General features: G+C 35.6%; 1 protein-coding gene across 1 annotated transcript in view; it reads right to left on the bottom strand.

Annotated features, from left to right (window-relative positions):
- HMCN1 (hemicentin 1) overlaps positions 1-21,990 on the bottom strand; it is a gene marked incomplete at its 5' end in the record, with an annotated part of 345,453 nt that overhangs the window by 266,467 nt on the left and 56,996 nt on the right. Inside the window, 5 exons of the mRNA XM_039257197.1 lie at positions 826-970; positions 2,239-2,502; positions 3,408-3,528; positions 14,933-15,039; positions 17,028-17,199. Coding sequence (XP_039113128.1) covers positions 826-970; positions 2,239-2,502; positions 3,408-3,528; positions 14,933-15,039; positions 17,028-17,199 — 809 coding nt within the window. The remainder of the gene's footprint in view (positions 1-825; positions 971-2,238; positions 2,503-3,407; positions 3,529-14,932; positions 15,040-17,027; positions 17,200-21,990) is intronic.

Raw genomic sequence — 21,990 nt, 5'->3', positions numbered from 1 at the left:
AAACCTATTCATCTTCACAAGGAAGGTCGGTGCCTCCTCACCCACTCCCGCTGATTGTTAAGTGCAGTGGCCACACAGGCTCCAGCCCCACCTGTTGTCTCCAACACGTTTCCCCTCCCTGACCCCATCCTCCACCCTTCTCCTGGCTCACTGCACTCCAGCCACACTGGCTTCCTTCCTGTCCTTCCTTCCCCCATGCCCAGTCAGCTCCAGGCTTGTGCATTTGCACTTAACTGCTCCTGGCATGCAAATGCGTTTCCCTAGATACCCATCTGCATGATCATCTCTCACCATGTTTAGGTCTTTGCTCAAATGTCCCTTAGCCTGAATTTTAAAATTGCAAGTGGGCCAAAACCATATGCACCCCGTCTCTGGACGACATTCAGAGATTTGTTTGCCCCAAAGCCGATAAAGCTTAAACTCTTCTCTTTTGCCAGGACCCTTCCAAACTTTGGTACCTAACTTTATATTCATAATTGTGTATTCTTTGGCTTAACAAGAGACCCTCAAGTTATATAACATTCAGATTCTATAAAACCTGAATCAACCCTTGAATGAATTCTAACATCTATTAAATTAACATATTTAACATATTGTAAATTAGAAATTAACATATTATAAAACATAGATCTATTTTCTGTCTTTTTCCATTATAATAAAAGCTCCATAAAGGCACGGACTTGTGTCTGTTTTGTTCACTGCTATATTCCAAGACTATGGAAGAAATAAATGAGAATTTCCAAAGGAAAAGCACATTAAAAGAAGTATTTATTTGTATTTAGATGTTTAATGCTATCTATAATTGCTAACAGAACATGTACACACCTTAAATACTGGTCTACTCCAAGTGCAAGTCCATTTCTGACAAAGCTTAAGGTAAAGGGTAAAAGACTCTCAACAGAGCAGGGAATTCGGCCTGGTTGCAGGTAGTATCCTGGAGTTTTCTTGGGCATTGTAACTTTGGGAGCATCTAGGAAAAACAGAACATGGCAACAAGGTCACAATGATATTGGGTATTTCCTGTTAATCCATTCAAAACTTCAAACCTTAATTATTCCAGTAAACCCTCTGCATTCCAATTAATCTAAATCACTAAAAATCACTTTAATTACCTTTCTTTGTTCAAACCCCATTAATTTCTGGATATCTCCATGGACCCCTTACTAAGGTATTCATTAAACCTGAGACTCCATTTATTTTTTAAGACACACTATTTTTTGTGCCACTGATATAGAAAAAAAAAGCTATAATAAGTTACAATACGTTACAATACCTCCTCAGTTGTAGAATCTACTTTACTTTAAAAATGTAAATATATGAAAAAGACCCACATAGCTTAGAATTGAAGTCATAGAGTAACTGTTTTCCCTAAAATAATGGGAAAAAAAAACCTTGATTTTTAAGAATCCAGTAGATTTTGCAGTATTCAATTTAGGGATAATACAACTAATTTTGAATACTGTACATGAGGAAATACTGAGGTTGGTTCTATTCTCACCATTTGACAACCATTAAAGAATAACTATACAGTTGTTTCTGAATTTCTCAAATTACAACCGTATGTATAAATGATAAATTGTTGTCCCTCCATCCAATGGTACAATATTAGAAAAAAATCCTTCTACAGATTTGCATATCCAGTTTCAGCTACAGTTCCAAAGTTTTGATCACAGTTGTCATTAGTCTTGAGAAATAGCAATAATAGAGACAAGTTGAAATGCTACCTCATGCTTCCAAAGAATCCTTAATCTGTGTTCTCATCTCTATATAACAGCAAATATAAGAGTAACTAGATTACTGATTAACTAACTGCCAACTTATCACAGAAAGGCAGAATCATCACCAGATGTTTACAATGAATTACTATTCACAAAGTAGGTTTCTGACAATCATTAATACACATTTATCCCATTTGGCCAATCTGGGTAGCTTGATCAAACATTGAGCATATGTGCCAGGCTTTTTTTTTAGGGGGAGTGAGCACCAGAATTTCCCAGTTCTCACACTGATTGAAGCAATCAGAATTTTCAGATCTGCAGTCAGTGAGACTTCACATGAAACTCCAGATGTGCTTTTTATGATTAAGAAAAAGTGTGTTACCTAAATGCCCATCAATTTGATAACCCAGTAATAATGTGAAGATATTATTCTTTATTTTGTAGTCCATTCTTTACTGATAGGACCACAGTGCTCCCTTCAACTATCAATACTCCAGAGTCTAATAAAATGATGTCTCACCTGGGATGATACTAGAGAAGGAAACACTTGATACCCTCTGGAAGAGATAATCATCCTTATCATAGCCTGTGACTCTGAGAAAGAAAGCTTCATTTGGTGGTATAAAGTCAGAGATATTCCACAAGCCATAAGGTTTTCGGTCAGGGTAATACTTAATAGGGATAGTCTTAAGGGAACTGCCTGAGATACTCAGAAGTTCAAGTCGATCTACTCTGGCCGGGATGGAAACTCCGGAAGTATTCAGCAGCACATAGGTAGGAATTCCTACAGGAGAAAGACTTTATTATTATTAATAAGTAATGTACAGTTGAGTTATTTATCAAATAAATCTTTGAATTATAATAAGAGAGAAGTATCATAAATATGAGTAGTACAAACTGTCTGATACATTGTGGCCTAATTATAGAATCCTTTCTACTACATGAAAGACAGTTATTCATGACCAGAGAAACTTAGGAAATCCTCATTAATTATTTTTATGGCATTTTAACAATATCATACATAGAAAAATAAGAATAGTGAATACTGTATTCCTTGATGTTTAATTACAGAAATATTTAATTTTTAAGGATCCACTACGTGTATCTTTTCAGTAACTGCAGTAATAAAATAAAAGAATGATCAGAAAAAAGGAAATTTAAGGAGTCACAGTAGGATTAAGCATCTTTTTATCTATAAAGCTATAAATAATCTTACATGAATAAAATAAGAACAAGGTTCAAAAAGCAGCCATAATGTTATCTTTGAACACACAATTATACATGATGTCTTTAAGTGTTTTTAGCCATCTACACACATAACACCCTCATTTTTCACCTTGACAACAAGGCAATTTATGGATGTTAGTAAAAATCTCAAGATCCACATCAGTAGTTTTCAAAGTTTAGTAAGTTTAGGAATCAACTGGGGTGCTTGATATAGTGCATATTCCTGTTTAGTTCTAAATCAGGACACCTGGTGTGAGGCCTGGGAATCTTAATTTTTAACAAGCTCTCTGAGTAATTTCATCAATATCACTGATCTTACACATTGAGAAAAAAGTGACGAGGCCAAGAATATAATTCCCAATTCTGCTGAATGCCACAAAAGTATAAAATCACAGACAGTCTGAGAAATACTTTGCACTTGGATATCTGCTATTTCAATTTCGGTAATATGCGCATACAAACCTTGCACTGGTCTGCTGACTGTTTTTTTGAAATCCAGCGTGGGCTTTCTGGAAAAACCAGCTCGGAAATCAATTGTACTAAGGCCGGTGATGCGAACAGAGTGCCTTCCACTGCTAGAAGTCTGAAAAATGTTTAAAGACAAACCCCATGAGCTGATCCAGGTTGCCGGTCACAGTAAACACTACCTGGTTTAGGAAACTACCAAGTGTTTAATTAGGACTGATGTCCAATAATTCAGGCTCTGATTTGGGTGTTCTAAACTCAACTATGATTCTATATCTTAAATGCAAGTTTTATAACACATATCCCAGGGGACTGCTCTAAAATAAAATTCAGTAACACTCTGCAGGCCCAATGGTATAAGATGTAGATGTTCAGTCCCTAGTGAATAGCACTGAAGTTAATCTGTAAAAGCTCTATAAGGACATGGATCATTGTGGTTTTACATGATAGATGTTCAGCAAATACTGATGAATGAATGACTAAATCTTCTCCTCTAAACACTATTCAAGTTTGACTCTGGAAAAGATCTCCTCCTTCTTCACATTTGGGAAGAAACACTCAGGACAAGCACTGAGAGCTGATCACTGTCCAGATTTTGGCCAATCAGCATCTTCGGCTCACCAGCGTCCTAGCAAAATCACTGGGTGCTTAAGACACAAATGTGCATAAAACATGGTCCCTACCCTCTAAGAACTCATGGCTAATGAGGGAGACAGACGGAAACATAGAAATCTTTAATATGATGCAGTATCAGAAATACATAAATGGTACACAGAAACACATAAAAGCAACATACTAGCCTGTGGTTTGGCTAAAACCTTCTAAAGGGAATGATGAACTAAATATTGAAAACTCAGCACTAAAGTGACTCATATGTGGATAAATAATAAATAATTTGGGTGAAGGAGCCACAGGATAAAATAATAACACTAATGTTTACTGAATGTTTCCTCTATGTCCAGACTCTTCAAATACATTGGCTAATTTAATTCTCATTACATTCCTATCAGGTATAAATCATTATCACCACTGCACAGATAAGCAGATGGGGCACCAAGTCATTAAGTAGCTTTCCAAGTTCACAAGGCTTCTTAACTACAGAGGTGGGGTTTTAATGGTAAGGTCAGGCTCCAGGGTCTTCACCACAGTGCTACATTGTCTCCCAAGAGCAAGGTTAAGTCAGAGTTAGCCTCTATCTCAGTATCTTTCAAAATAAGAGTTGAGGAGTACCTACATCTACAACTATACAAAATCACTCAGGTTGTTTCTTGAAAATGCAGACTTCTAAGCACCAACCCAGATTTACTGAATCAGAGTGGAGTCTAAGAATCTACTTTTCAAAAACTCACCTAGCACTTATGAAAAAGAGTCCACCAGGGGCACCTCTGTGGCTCAGTCAGTTAAGTGTCTGACTTCAGCTCAGGTCATGATCTCACAGTTCATGAGTTCGAGCCCAACTTTGGGCTCTCTACTGTCAGAACGGAGCCTGCTTGGAATCCTCTGCGCACCACCCTCCCTTTCCCTCCCCCACACACTGTCTCTGTCTCAAAAATAAAAAATAAACATTAAGAAAGAAAAAGAGTTCACCATATTTTATTACAGTGATCACCAAGATTCTCTTTCAAGGTAAAATGACCACATGATAGCAGCATCGATAGAATGCACTGAAAATATATGTGCCTCTATTATATATAATTATATATAAAATTGTAATCTGGTAAACAGCCAGATTAAGCCACACCATGATTAAAAACATGCCATTTCCAGAGCTCTACAAATGACACAGCCTTCCTAAAATCACTGTGATTCGTTGTTATTTAGCAACAAGGGGAGGAAAGATGAGGAAATATGTTCCTTGTCCCTTTTACTACGATATTTTTTCTCATTGAGCACAACCTACAAAAACTCAAAAAAAAAAAAAAGGAAAATGAAGGTTAAAAAAAAAAAAAAAGGAAAAACACACTGCCATAAAAACAGGTTTGTTGTATTCTTAGTGTAAATGAGGCTGCTAATTACTCCAGCTCATTTTCCTAAGGTTTACAAAGGACTGTATGTGTACGCGTAGGGTTCTCAGCACCACCACTTATTCCATTATTTCTAAAAGAAGATGTGTCATGGATTCCATACAGTAGAGCAAAGAAAATGGGGCAGTGGTGGTGCCTAAAGGCCATGATCCAGTTTTAAAATGGGATTTCCTAAAGGGTATACAAAACCTTGGTAAGTCTAATTTCAATTTCAACTGTTTTAGAATGACACAGTGCCTTACTGAAGACAGGATTGTTTCCTGATTTCATGTATGGACAATCAGAAGGGTCAATATTATGATGACTTGACTTATATTTATTCACTGACATCATATATTATCATTAATTGCTGCTCAGAAAGTCCCCCAAGATTGAGGTTACCAAGGGTACATATGACCCATAATTTGCCAAAAGACTGCCATCAGGTGTTAATTATCTTGCAACTGTGCTTTGTACAAATGAACTGACAAGGAATCCATTTTAAGAGTAGTGCTTAATATCAAAGTGACAAAATTAGAAATTACCTGTGTTTGAAAATATGGCATCTTCTATTACTAACCAATATGTTAGCAATAAAGCAGAGCTAATGAATAAGGAGTTCCTTATAACCCGTATAAAATTATGGTAAAATAAATTAATTTTGATCCTTAAAATACCACAATAGTTGACAAAGTATATGGAAATAAAGATGTAGGTTTCCTGTTCTCTGGGCAATGCCCAAAATATGAAGAGTAATAGGTTAACCAAGCATTTTAACTTTGTGTTTCTATATTATAAACAGTCTGCTTAGAATTTAAGAGAGTTTGTAAACAAAAATATTTCCGAGTCCATTTTCATGTAAAATTATATCCAACTCTGTATTAATCAGGGTAATAAGATTGAAGGACATCACAAATAATCCAAAATTATGGTTTAAAACTAGAATAGAAATTTAAAAATTAAACTAATTTAGTTTAAAATAACCTCTGACACGTATGCTTGCATTTATCATTCTCTAATCATTCTCTTAAAATAATGACAACAATATTTGGATAATATTTGGGGAACACAAAACATCACATTAAAATGTCTTTATAAGAAAGCGACAATAGTTTATAATTTTGTGTGTTATCTTAAGGTAAACTATTATTTTAGTCTGCTTCTTAGCTGAGCTCCCTTTTTCAAATATTAGTGTTAAGGAGAACAAAAGGTGGGGGGGTTGCCTGGGTGGCTCAGTCAGTTAAGCATCTGACTCTTGATTTCAGCTCAGGTCACGATCTCACGGTTTGTGGGACTGAGCTCCGTGTCGGATTCTGGGCTGACAGGACAAAGCCTGCTTGGGATCCTCATTCTTTCTCTGTCTGTCTGTCTGTCTCTCTCTCTCTCTCTCTCTTTCTCTCCCTCTCTCTCTCCCTCTCCCTCTCTGCTCCTTCCCCACTCACACTCTCTCTGTGTCAAAAATAAATTAATTAACTTAAAAAAATAACAAAAAGGTTTTATGTATGGTAAATAAACCAGTAAATGGCAAAAGGAGAAGAAAGAAATATTAACATATACAAAGTACAAACTGTAAAACAGACTAAATCTTTAAATTTGTAAATGATCACTTTTGATCTTTACAAAAGCCCCTCTGGGGGAGTATATTACCCTAATTTCAAAGATCAGGGAGAATAAGTCACAGATATAACCGGTGGCAGAGACATGGTATGCACTCAGTGAGGCTCCAGAAACTAACTTCTATAGCCACCCTATGTGTTTCTCATGATTATCTCATTGAATTTGATTATGCTGGTTTCAAGGAAAACACTGGAATATGCTGAACTGATCTACATAGTAGGAGAGTAATGTGGAACTCATAAGACTACTCAGAGGAGAGAAATAGAGGCATAATGGGAAGAAAAGAAGAATGGGGCCAAGGAGAGAGCAGAAGGGGATAAGGTGCTTCAAGATATACCCTTAAATCTTCAGTTAAATTTACTAAACTCACAAGTCTTGTTATTAGTGGATTTCCTGTGATATTTTTGATGAGGCCGAGCTTTGTCCTGCATCAAAGTACAGAAGGTGACAATCAACATAAAAATAATCAGGAGGCAGGGAGACCTAATAAAGTAAGCTTTCAGCAAACTCCAGAAATGGTGGTAGAAGGGTCCAGATTCTCACATATTATGGACATAGTGGGACTGGAGGAGAACTAATGATGTGAAGGTCCTGGAGCAACAAAGAATATGCAGCTAATTCTGTAACTGAATCAAACAGAGAAAAAGTCCAGCTGCATATTCCTTCCCTCTCTTTTCTCCTCCAAATTATTCTAGCAACATTAGTATCATTTTTCTTTATATATAATAAGATTAGTAAGACCACATTACTGATTTAATGTTTTTATGTTTGGTCTTTATATCATGTGGGTTATTTGAATTTGGCTCCAAGAAGCATCTCTCCACCATAGAATGTCTTGAAGTATCATTTATGCACAAAGTCACTCTAACCTCATGGCTTCTATAGTCAAGAAGAGGGAAACAGGAGCAGCATAATAGCTCCAATGAAAACAAGAAAATTTCTAGGCACTAAAACAGGGTTTGTGTGGGTTAGAAACTCTGAGATTTGTATTTCACACAGTATATTTATTCATACAACTTTTTAAAGTTCTCAATGATCTATTATGAACTTTATTCTGAGTTACACTGAATTCCTCTCTGAATTCAATGCCATGAACTCATAACGACTCTGAATTGATTACCACTCTGAATTACGGTGTCATGTTGGTCAAGTTGTAGAAGGGTCTAAGTCAGGAATACACCGTGTGAGCTGAGTTGAGGCAAAGAAAAAGTTACACCAGATATCTACCGGCATCCCAAAATAATAAATAGGTAACCCTGATTCTCAAAGGAGTAAGAGAAAAGAAGGAGCAGAGTAGACCAGAGTCTAGGTTTCTGAATTGAAGTGAGTCTATGAGGAGTGAAGGAGGACAGGCTAAAATACCATGGAGCAAGCACCATGGAGAGCTCCAGGAAAAATTAGTTGTCCTCTGATCTCTTCCCAGTGGGTTCTACTGCAGAAGGATCTACTTCTTAGTTTAAGCATAAAGACCGATTAAATATATCTTTATACTGAAAGTCCCATAAGGTGATAACTGTGTCCTATTTATCATAGTATTTTGTAAATGTAGGTGTAACAAATCATACTAAAACCCTCCTAATGCCTAACTAATGTTGGTACTTTTCCTTAGATTCCTTAAGAACCAGCAAATGCCAGATTCATCAAGAATTCAATGAATTTTTCCAGAAGCATTATGCTAAGTTTGCTCACACATTATTTTATATAATCCTATTGCATCCAAAGATGATTTTATAACACCATAAAGAAACTGATGTTCAAAGAAATGATTGCTTGCCTAGGTTTAGATAGCACATTAAATGGCAACTGCTCCAAGTTCATTGCTTTTTCTTTAGTACCCAAGTCTATGCATAGCATTTTAGGATAACATCATCTCTGGGTTGATTTGGACACTACGGCATAGAAGATAATGATACCCTCCAACTATTCATTTGCCATTCTACATTTCTAAATACACTTCCATTAGGAGAGGTCAGGTTTATTAGTAGAATATTGGTAAACTGCTTTCTGAATAAAAAGTCTTAATTATGGGCATTTGCCAATTTCTGTGGTGTAAATTCTACCACCAAGGCTGATTTCAAGCTCCCAAGTTGACATTACTGAACACAGAGGTGGAAAGAAAAAGTGCATAATTTCCTCTCCATGAGCCATTATGAGTTAGATCCAGTATACCATGAGGCCATAATAGGAACTAAAGTGTGCTAAAGTGTGTCACTCACAGAGATATCTGTGTCATTCCAGGAGTGACCCAAATTCCTTTCTTTTTCTTTTACAAAAATTGAATGCACATTCTCCAGTCTTTTCTCCCACTAAAATAACTGAAGAGGCCGAATGTTCTAAATTATGGTGGGTATACCACCAGCTTGGGTTCATGAGTGTGTAAAGTAGGACACCTTGTCAACACCCAAGGAACATGTAACATTAATAAGGAATTAACTTTCTTGTATTAAGCCAGTAAGAATTCCTCCTACTACTAAAAGTGAAGCCTGCCCTGTTAAAAATTGAATCAAATGTGATTGATAGAGCTGGCTTTCATTTTATTTCTTAAAGAGTTTCAATATTTTATAAAAAATAAATATGCCTGGGGCACCTGGGTGACTCAGTCAGTTAAGCATCCGACCCTTGATTTCGGCTCAGGTCAGGATCTCACAGTTGTGAGATCAAGCTTCTGAATCAGGCTCTGTGCTGAGTATGGTGCCTGCTAAACATTCTCTCCTTCCCCCTCTCCCCCCCCCTTCCCTTTCTCTCTCTCCTCCTCCTCCCCTTGTGCACTCTCTCTCAAAAAAAAAAAAAAACAACCCAAAGTAAGAAAAACCATCATGTGTATCTGCATTGACAGAAAGTATAGAGATAATTTTCAATTTACACATATTCAAGAGTATGACTAATTTTACCATTAATGTGTCAATAAGTAGGTATTATTTTCCCCATTTTTTTCAGACTTGGGAAATTAGGTAATTTCTTCAATGTCAAAGAGATATGAAGTAGTGGATCTTGAATTAAAACAGATGCAAACTCTTTTCAAAAGATTTGTTCTTAAGTGACATACTGCTCTCTAGAAATTAAGGAAATATGGTGGTTTCAAATATTTATTGAAAACCTACTATGGGCTGGGCATTGTGCCAGGCACAAAGATATAATGCCACCTAGGTTTAAATACTATCATGTTATTAGGCATTGTATGTTTAGAGAAATGTGATATAAGGAAAGAAATGTACCCAAACCATGCATATGTATATCTATACATATATACATACATATATATGTGTGTATATGTGTATACATATACATACATATATATGTGTGTATATGTATATATATATACATACATATATATGTGTGTATATGTGTATATATATACATACATATATATGTGTGTATATGTATATATATATATACATATATATATAGTACATATGTATGTATATATAGTACACATAGACAAAAACATATACGTGTACAGGTATCTTTTTTTTTTTAAGGAAACATTCTATTTGGTTGATAATCTGATACCAGCAGACTAAAAATACTGGGAAATTTTCCAGAAAAATCTACCATAAAGCATTCTATTGACCCAAAACATCTGAATTAATGCCGCACCTAATCCATTTAAATAATACACCTGGTGTCATCTTTAGGCTTATTCAAAAGAGTCACCAGGTGAAAATAATTGGAGGCCAGAATAATAATCTTCTTGTGTGGTCCTTCGTTGACTTGAGGTTTATTTAATTATGATTCCTACACAAGCTTATGCCACTTAAGTACGGTTTCCAAAATACTTTTATCTTTAGAATATCCATTAGTAGTCTCTGGCAACCAGCATAGCTATGTAAAACCAAAATATTCCTACTAGTCTCAGAACCTCAATATAGTCATGTGGTTGGGTACACTCCTTTCTCTATTTGGAAGATTATCTAAGGACAGTGTATCCAAATTTACTTAATGGAAAAACGTGCCCCAAGGGATGTGTTGGATTACATGATCACAATGATAATCCTAGACTAAGAGAAACAGCTTGTGCCACCCAAACCCAAAGGGTGCTGACAATTATTTAATACCTTCGTAGGAAGTTCCCCTTAAGGAACAAAGTTTGGCCTGACAGTTTTTGTGGTTATGTTCAAACATTGTATATGCAGATATAGCTGACTGAATGGAAAATTTGTATTGCACAGAAATGAGATCCAGGATTTGTAGCCTCTCTACAATGCAAATTTAGGGACATAAAGCAACATTCTCTTGTGCTTTTAATAAAACCTTGCATTCTTTTTACTCATCTATTTTTAACGTGTTTTTACCTGCATCAGAGGCAGCCTAAAACATTTGAGTCATTTATGTGAACTATACAGATGAGTAAACTCATTGTCTATTTTGTAACAGTGTCCTAAGAAGTTAGAGAAAAGTAATTACCAAGGTTTTAGAGGAAAACTATGGAAGAAAAGAAATTGCCACTCTCACAGCACTTTAAATCATGCACAAATTAAAGAGTTCCATGCCAGCACACAACTAAATCGACTCTTCTACCTGCTTCCTTGGATATTATCAGAATAAAAGCATTCATTTTTATTCATGAATATTTATGCAACACTTTTCTGGAAGGATATTGTGGCACATACCATTGACAAAATTTGGTCTAGAGTAAAATAGGAAGAGAAAATCTGTACAGAAATATATACAAGGGAAATTATCAAAAAGGGAGGTGCAGAAAAGTTGCAATAGAAAGCCAGAGGGAAAAGAGAGCCTTTTAATGGAAAAAAAGTCAGAAAAGTCTTGATGAAAGTGTCATTTGCCATGAAAGTTAGAAGTCAGATGGAAAGGAAGGGCATTCTAGAGGTGCCCGGGTGGCTCAGTCAGTTAAGCGTCTGACTTCAGCTCAGGTCATGATCTCACGGTTTGTGGGTTCCAGCCCCTCGATGGGCTCTGTGCAGACAGCCAGCTCGGAGCCTGGAGACTATTTCAGATTCTGTGTCTCCCTCTCTCTCTGACCCTCCCCTGCTCACACTGTCTCTCTCTCTCTCAGAAATAAAACATTAAAATAAAAACAATTTTTAAAAAAGAAAGGAAGGGCATTCTAGGAGAAGGAACAACTTAAGAGAAAACACGGGTAAGGAGAATGCGGTAGGAGATAGGGTGAGAGATAGTACAAAGTTACATTTGATTAGATTGTACGTGAAAGTGATAGACAAGAGTTAAAAGGATTGGTTGAGGCTCAGTTGAGTGACCCTGGAAGACCATGCTAAGGGCAAATAATAGATAGTTTTCCATACTTGGGATGAAACCTGCTATGTGAAATATTCAAAAAGCTATTATTATGAATTCTACTGATAGAGCAGACATTTTCCAGATAGCAGAGTGCATGGGAGATAGCACCAGACATAATACTATCTAATCTCAGACATTTCTCTTGAGAAAGTGCACATGTGAAACATTATCACTCATTAGCCATCGAAAAGGGAGATCCAAAGTCAGCAGTGATATTTATGTCTGTGGGTTCAGCTCAATTTCTTTTGCATCAACCTGATATATTATTTTGGTATTTCATATAGGAGGAAAATAATGTTATTATCTTTAAATTGCATTGTAATGCATATCCTTTGTTTAGCTACCACTAATTGTACTCTAGAAATGCTGTGACATCAGAACCAAGGCTTTTTTGGTAAGAACTAGATACAAATTCAGGATAATATGATAATAGATACTGTGTCTTTTCATTGTTTCCTTAATTACAGGAGTCTGAACTTACAGGCTTGTCTAAACAGAGTCCCCATCATCTCATCCCCTTATTACTTCCCTCCTCACTCACAGAGTAATCCTCAGTGCTTTTCTATTCTAATTATCAATTAAAATGTGCTTAGTGCCCATTAAGTATCAGGGAACATGGCCAAGGGCAAAACTCCATAAATGTTTATTGAATGCATGACTGAATGGGTAGATGTGTTAGGCACAAGATACAGCAACAGCCATGCAATATTTCTCTACTTCTGGGCAAGAGTTTTACTAGAGGAAATACCATGGGTAGCCATCCAAATCACCTGCAGAAGTTCATATACTTTGCAATTAGTTGCCAATAATACAAAAGAAATGTCATCACTCGTACATATTTCACAATCAATAACTGGATGCTTATTCATTCTGAAGCAAGAAGAAATTGCTTCAGTGAACTTGCTAGTCAAGATTGTTGGCTTAGGTCACACTTAAAGTATTTGAGGAAAAAAGAGACTAAACCTCCTATACTCTCTACTGTGGCAATAGAAGGTCAGACTCAACCCTAGTCATAGACTGGAGGAGTTGGTTAAAATAACTATAACATCCAATTTGGCTACATTTGTTTAAAATATAGTAGTATAACATTGCATCGTTACAACTGAATGCCCTCAGTAAATACTAAGCACCTAGTAAGTGCATATGGAAGGGGGTGAATAAAACAGGAAGATGGGGCCATTACATTTCACATTGCCTTTTCACCCAAACCCTTATCCCATATTTTCTACCTCCAAATAAAAATCCATAGGGCAGTTTCTACTTTCCCTATAAGACTGAGAGTTCTGAGACTAAAGACATGATATTCTAGGGCTTGAATGGAGTTACAATGGAAGCTTTCATTCTTTAAGCTGGGAAAGTTAATACAGGTATTCTTTTTAAAAGGAAAAAGCAAACAAGAACAAAAACTGGCATGCAAAAATGGCACCTCAAATGCCTGGGGTATGAACACCTCCATGCACATACAGCAGCTCCCACATTTCAATCAAGAGCCCATGAATTCCTTTTTTTTTTTTTTTTTTTTTTCATGTAGGGAAGCTGAGATAGCAAGAGTAAATGATGCAAGGGGTATCTTCATTTGAGTTATCCCAGAAGGATTCTAGAGCAAGTTGTTTATTTGGGAGGTACAAAGGATGCTCATAGGAAGAGGGGAGTGATACAGGAAAAGGAATGTAGCCCCAGAAGCGCATGCTTTTAATCCCGCTCCCATATGGACAACTGGAGTTTATTCCTGCTAGAGACTGAAAGCTGCTCCTGAGGGGTTTAATTCTCTGGCAGAACAGCCTTCTTCTGTTCTGGGAAAAAAAAAAAAAAACACCTCTTAGTCACAGAAATGCAGATACTAGAGTTGGAATTGGGCCAGGGCACATTGAAAAGCCTGAGAAACATGGACAAGTGGCTCAGAACATTCACTACAATGCATCACACATATAATCTACAGCAGAACTGGATTTCCATTTACTCTCTCCAGAGTTCAGGGAGTGTATTCTCTCCTCTGTATTAGCATAATACAATGCTCAGAGTGAACATATATTACATAATGTAATTCTAGGATCCAAATACCATATTAGGTTCAAGTAAACAGGGAATGTAGATCCATCCAAATAACAATAGCCAACACAACCTGAGTGCTTATTTTGTAACAGGAACTATGCTAAGTATTTCATTTATATCATATTAATTTTATTCTTAGCACCATTCTATGAAATAAAAGAATATTATTTTTATCCCGACATTAGGAGGAGGAAAGCAAGGCACAGAGAACTTTACAGCCCGAGGAAATGAAGCTTTTAAGTGGCAGCATAGAGATTCCCACCCAGGCACCCCCATACTAGAGCCTAGGCCCCTAACCATTATTCTCAACCAGCTCCATCTCTGATTGTTTGGGGGAAAGAAGATGGATAAAAAAAGTCAATCTACAGGTTTGATTATCGGAAAACTATCTGACGAATTTAAGTCTGCCTTTCATGGTCATCAAAATTTAACACTACCAAATTCATGTGATCAAGACATCTTTACAAATGTATTATGCATACTGTTTTTTAGTAAAAGCATTCTTGTATTGCAAGAAAAGGTATAAACATTGTATACACTTTCTAAACTGCCAACATTAAAACAAAATAAATAAGCTTTGTAAAATAACCATACCTTCACTGTCCACATTCCAGCCTCTGGCTCTTTAACATTCACCACCTTGGCAGAGTTATGGATATTTAATAGCTCATTCAGGCCAAATCCTTTTTTTATCAGCTTCCCTGAAAGGCAGACATAAAGGTAACAAGCATAAGCTTTCTTTCAGCTATGTGTATTAGCTGTATACATTTCCAGGATAAATTACCAGAGGGACATTTGTGCCTATAGCTCAGAACATTATATCTAAACATGGTTAATTTTAGGGTTTCTGGACATTGAAACTGAAGGAGCAGATTCCCCATTTGCTATGAGGATTTGGTCTTAAAACAAAAATAACAACTGGCAGACTGCAATCACATTTCCAAAGCCAGCCTAGATAACAATTATTATGGCCACTGAGAAGTTATGTGCAGTTACTAGAGACATTTAGATTTAATAGGTGGCAAGAACAGTAAACCAGAATAAATGTCTTTTTGGAGATCACTCATGGTATTACTAACATGAGAGCCTTGGGCACATTTGTGCACAAAATCCAAAACGTTAGCCTGTGCTCCATGAAACACAGGAGAAGGCTTTTACTGTTCTATTTAAAGGAGGCGGTAGAATAAAGCAGCATGATACCATCTCCTATGACTTGAGATTTATCGAAAGTATCTAATAGTTGGGACCTAGAGAAGAAGAAAAGCAAAGTTGGAATTAAGCCATAGTTTAGTTGGGCACTCTTTCCTATGGACTCCTTCTGCAGCTATATAAACAAATCAATTATAAGAATCTATGTTTGCATCAGAGGCTTTACAATTACTATAAATAACTTTTAAAATGTCAATTACTTTTTTAAAGTAGTAGAAACATAATACAGTGGATACGGATATTTTTAATTACCCAGGTAGTGAAGACTATAAATCTTTCCCGGGTACCATGAAAAGTTAGAATGGAATGAGACCTCACAAGACAAATTCACGTATTTGGCTAAACCTGGAGGAGTCTTGAAAAATAGGTCTTGCTTGTTTTGTAAACTTCCACTTTGATTGGTAGTATGAATGGTCTTTGAGGACGATTTCCTATACTGTTTTCTTTCAGGCATTAGTTATTTCCTAAGACTAAAATTGAATAAGTAAGCTAGTTACTCTCTTCCAGGTACAAATACTCACAAATAGGTTTAAGGAAAGCAACACACTGGGGCGCCTGGTGGCTCCGTCGGTTAAATGCCCGACTTTACCTCAGGCCATGATCTCGCACTCTGTGAGTTTGAGCCCCATGTTGGGCTCTGTGCTGACAGCTCAGAGCCTGGAGCCTCTCTCAGGTTCTGTGTCTCCCACGCTCTCTGCCCCTCCCGTGCTCATGCTCTGTCTCTCTCTGTCTCTTAATAATAAACAAAAGGGTTACAAAAATTAAAAATTAAAAAAAAAAAAGCTTCAGTAGCCACAATGGAAATGATAATATGTTGCAAACATCAATAGGTTAAAAAAAATCTAAATGCAAATAGAAGGGAAAATGAGGTTTCTATCTTTATTAGATTCCTTTACAAAGTAAGTCTTACTATAATATTCAGCTAGCCACAGAATCAGGCCAATTCTTAGGGCTATGACATATAATTGAGGAAGCAAAGTAAATTAAAACCATTATCCTAATAAGAATACGAATTTGGTTTTTAACTGTCTTCTATAAAATTAAACCTTATCCAGAAGACAACATGGTAAAAAAATTAGGCAGTTGTTTTAAATGGAAGTGTTTCATGTGATTCATTAAAAATAACATAAAATACTGAATTTTACAGAATATGTTACTGTGAAATATTTCCTCATACATAAGTTAGGAAAATATAGTTTCAGGCTCAATTTGAATAATTTTTCTTTTGAGTAGTTTAGCTACAATTAAGTTGCTAAATCTGATCTGTGTAAATTATTAGGAGTTTCAGTTTTTGGAATCTCATGTTAATTCAATACTTATGACTAAAAAGTTTTATTCTTTAAATAAATCTTTCATAGTCACTTTTGAATTTACTGAATTTATTCATAAAGCTAGCACTAACTTGACATAAATAAAGGTCCAAAACCTTTTACCTTTCATGGTTTTCATATTTTATTATATGATGTATGATATATCTCACCTAAAGGATTGCGAATTTCAATCCCTGGAGAAGGGCCACTCAGAGACACAGTAACCTCTTTTAGGCTGGGATCAAAAGGAATTTTCCAAGTATTTACAGCTTGCTCCAAATGATCTGTTGATAACAGGTGAACTTTAGAAGACTGCACTGCTTCCTCTACCCATTTTAACACCTATAAAAGAAAAGAAGTGTCAGTGATGTCAGAAACACATTCAGGTTTATACATCCATGACTTCCAGATACAGCATTTCTCTTTGGTTAATCGCATGAATCAGGCACTTCCTGTACTAGAATGGGGTTTCGTTCCGTCACAGTGAAGAGAAAGCTTTTCCTACACCCAGTTATTGTAATAGCATCAGAATAAAATACTAGTTTAATCCATTCTCAAATTTCAAGTTTTCTATTTGGAATAATAGATTAAAAATGAGATTATGGTGTCCAAAAGCCAGTAAAGTGAAATAGGCAGAGATATTATAGACAGCTTTATATTTTTCAAGAGAAATAAAAAGAACCTATAAAAAACACAGTATTGCCAATATTGTGAGTGCCTTTTCCCTCCATTCTCTCTTTCTGGATTTCCTTTAAGATCTAATTTTTAAAAGACAATTGGCAAATTATCTACTCCAATTTCAATATATTGGGTCTATGAATTACTGGAATATGGTATATTGTAATTATATATGGAATATTGTAATACACATTGCAGTATATCAAATGTTGAAAAATAATTGCAATGCCAGCAAAATATTCATTTTTTATGATGAAATAAATAAGTACCAAAAATAATGGAAGAAATTAACCACTGTATTTTTTGAAAAATAGAAAAATATTTCAGATTAGAACAAATTAGTGTAGTTTGCAAACACTGTCTTTGGGAAAATATTAAGAAATTAGGTTATAAAAAGGTGTTCATGCTTCACTGTAAACAAGAAGGACTTCCAGTTCTCAGCAGAGTGTTCTGCTGAGCAAATACAAGTTCTCCTTAAACAAATAGTGCAGGTCTGGACAGGAACTGCTTAGTTGAACTTACTACAATTAATTCTAAATCATGATAATCTTTAATCTACCTCTGATTTTCCTCTGGTTCATGTATCTTTCAAGAATATAGCCTATCATGAATAATTTCCCTTGTAATTATGCATAAATTACTAAACAGAGCTGAATATTAAGCTACAGCCTGTTTGAAATAAATAAAAAACTTCTTTTTAACTACAATACCAGCAGTCACAAATCAGTCCAACATCAAGTACTATGCAATAACTACATGCTCTATAAAAACTATCCCTTGATTTTTGTCTGCAAGGATGAGGAAAGTAGCTAATACATCCCATAAGTAACAATGGTTAGGCAATTATGTTCATTCATAAGACACATGTTTATGGTTCAAGCTACTCTTCCAGGTACGAAGTATTTTAGTCAATATTTAGTAACCCTCTTCCTCTCTGAACTAGTGTTTACTAAATTTTTTGCGTGCTTTATAAACTATTTAGTTTTAATGAATCTTCCGGTCTTTTCTCCAGGGTCAAGAACTGCCCACATCTCTTTCATGTTTGTACATCCAAAACCAAGTGGCATGCTGTACACATGATAAAGGTGGGAAATGCACTAATGTCCACGAAGTTGGTCGTAATGAGGATAATAATGATGTCTTAAATACAAAATGTTACAAAACGTTATGGTAATTTATGAAACAGAACCCTTGCTGATATAATATATGTAAAGTGCCCATCAAGGTAGTTGCCACATAACAGACAAATGTTTCCTTGCTGCTATATCTCAATTCCCTTCTCTTCCCCTCAAGGAATATTTCACCAATGGCTTCATACGTGAAGGGAAAAAATCCATTCATGAAAGTCAGATAATATTTCTGTAAATGAAAAAAGAGAGACAAAGTAATTCCAGGCAGAAGAAAGGACCTGAGAAAATACATGAAGACAGAAGTACTCCAAATATGTTGGGAACACGAGTGAAGCCACGTTGCTTTAATTAAGTTTTCAGAAAAAGAGGAAGCAGAAGGTGAGGTTGGAAGCTTGTGTCAAGGGCAGACTATGCATGATCATCTAGTCAGACTAGGCCATTTGGATTTTATCCTAAACACCCCAGTGAAAAATTACTGAAAGGCTTTAAGCAGAGGACTAACACAGTAAAAATGCTATTTTACAAGAAAACCCAAAAACCTTGCAATGGTGTCATAGACAAATTGAACAGAAAAGCCAAATCCACTATAGTTAATTACCCCAAAATGAAATTACATATTTCCTCAAATTTTAACCTTATAAGGCACCTGGATTTTATTTACAAAATGAAGCATATATCCACATAGCTGTCTAAAGAAGCAGATACCATATCTGAAAAATGGGTTCTCAGCGATCATACTTGAATAGAAATGTAAGGATCATCTGCTCAATAAATCTGTCCATATGGCTATAGAAATCAGATTGGTTGTAGCTAATATTTGACCACAAATAAAACACATTTTAATAAGCTGAGTGTTGACATTTTTATTTTTTATACATAGGACATGGCTGTCTAATTCAAAGAACAGAAATACTGGCTTATTGTCTGAGAAAGCAATTGAGAAATGTGACTAATAACAAATAACTTTGAGGATAACGTCCAGTGAGGAGATGCAAGAGGGCAAAGGACAAGAAAAAATGGATAAATGAACAGAACATTTGTTTTAGTGGTAAGAGACTTACTGTGTTTATAAATAATTCTCAGTCGAAAAGAAGAAAAAGAATTAGCAAACATGAAGTGGACCCCACCTCATGTTTAACAATGAAATGCAACAGAAATGGAAGAGAAATTCTTGATTCAACCTTCTTTAAATGAATATTTATCTCTGGATGGCTCCTCAAATACATCTTTCCTTTAAACACAATGCAGAGAGGTTATGATATATCACTGGTAATCTATCCATTGTCTATTATGTATGCATATAAATCACTAAGTCCTAGGCATTCTTATGAAAACGGAAAACTTTCTAATTTAGTTGCATTTTCATAAGGCAAGTGGGTTCAAATGGTATGGAATATAAGAGCTTTTGAGTTTACTCAGTACTGTTTGCAATTCATCAACATTTATGAGGCTTTCAAAAAGGGATTACTATGTATCATAATGTTACTTGTGAAAGATACAGTACAGACTTCTGAAAAGTTACTTTTTTACCCACTTATAAAAAAATCAAATAGAAAACAGATGCAATCCATTCTGTTACAAAATACAGATTTGACCAACATATGCATAAATGAAAATCACTGCAGTCTACAGAATCACCATTAGTGAGATTTCTGGTCTCCATGTTGCCACATATAAGCAAAAAAACTCTTTAATTGTCTAACCATGAGAAATGTTCTCATGAGATTGGAAATAATCTTCTGTTTTAATGGCAAATGGGACAGAACTAGAACAACATGAGAATCATTGAATCAGTAAATTTTTACTAACATAAAAGCTATTTCAAACCACTAGGGAACCATTAATTATATATTGAAAATTGTAATGTAAAAATGTTTCTCTAATGATTTATATCAGTTTATATGTCAAAGGACTTTTGAGACCATCTAATACAGCTCCTTTATTTTATAGATAGGAAACAGATATTTGAAAGAGCTCCTGTACCTCTTAAACACCTAACCAGACTGATTCTAGCTCAATAATTATGTTTTATGTAAGACCCCTGTGTTCTTGAAGATACTCTCTTAGTTTGTATATTTTATATCCAATGTAATGATCAATATGTAAAAGTAAGATCATATACATATCAGAGAAAGGGTTAGTATCCAAAATCTATAAAGAACTTAACAAACTCAATACCCAAGAAACAAATAATCCAGTGAAGAAATGGGCAAAAGACATGAATAGACACTTCTCCCCAAAGAAGACATCCAGATGACCAAGTGACACATAAAAAAATGCTCAACATCACTCATTTTCAGGGAAATACAAATCAAAACTACAATGAGATACCACCTCACACTTGTCAAAAAGACTAACATTAACAACTCAAGGCAACAACAGATGGTGAGGACGCAGAGAAAGAGGATCTCTTTTGCACTGCTGGTGGGAATGCAAACTGGTGCAGCCACTCTGGAAAACAGTACAGAGGTTCCTCAAAAAATTAAACATAGAACTACCCTACAACCCAGTAATTACACTACTAGGTATTTATCCAAGGAATACATGTGTGCTGTTTCAAAGGGTCACATGCACCCCAATGTTTACAGCAGCCCTATTGACAATAGCCAAAGTATGGAAAGAGCCCAAATGTCCATCAACGGCTGAATGGATAAAGATGTGGTATATATATATATTTGTGACAAGCCCTCTCTCAGCAACAAATTTTCAACGTTGAAGCTGAATAGGGTACAAACTTGCATATGTGGTCTTAAATGTGAGCATCAGGCTCTTTTTAGTTTTTATTTCTTTATTTGGTTAGTTAGCTTAGGATTTCAAAATGCAATCTTGGCAACAGATTTCTTTATTTGGTTAGTTAGCTTAGGATTTCAAAATACAATCTTGGCAACAATTCTTTGATACAGGTATGATTATCTCCATCTTATAGATGAAGAAACAAAAACGAAAACAAAACTGAGGCCTAGATTGCAAAGTTTGTAAGTCACACAACTAGAAATAAGCCTTTTGATCCCAGTAATCTTGTACATTTTCTGAAGTATCATGAAGAAAAATAGCAGTTTTCAAGAATAGATCAGAAATAAAGCTAGTGAAAAACAAAAATCAGTGCATAGGTTTCTAACGAGTAGTAGCATGCAAAACAATGATCTGATTAACTACACATTTTTATCACTATAGGGCAACAGATTATCAAGAATTAAATTGTATAAAAATAGTAAAGCCTTGGGGCACCTGGGTGGCTCAGTTGTTTGAGCATCTGACTTGGGCTTAGGTCATTATCTCACGGCTCGTGGGTTTGAGCCCCGCATTGGGCTCTGTGCTAACAGCT

The sequence above is a fragment of the Hyaena hyaena genome, unplaced genomic scaffold (genome assembly GCF_003009895.1).
Source record: "Hyaena hyaena isolate Hyena2069 unplaced genomic scaffold, ASM300989v1 scaffold_606, whole genome shotgun sequence".
NCBI lineage: Eukaryota > Metazoa > Chordata > Mammalia > Carnivora > Hyaenidae > Hyaena > Hyaena hyaena.
This window is presented reverse-complemented; position numbering and strand designations above follow the sequence as displayed.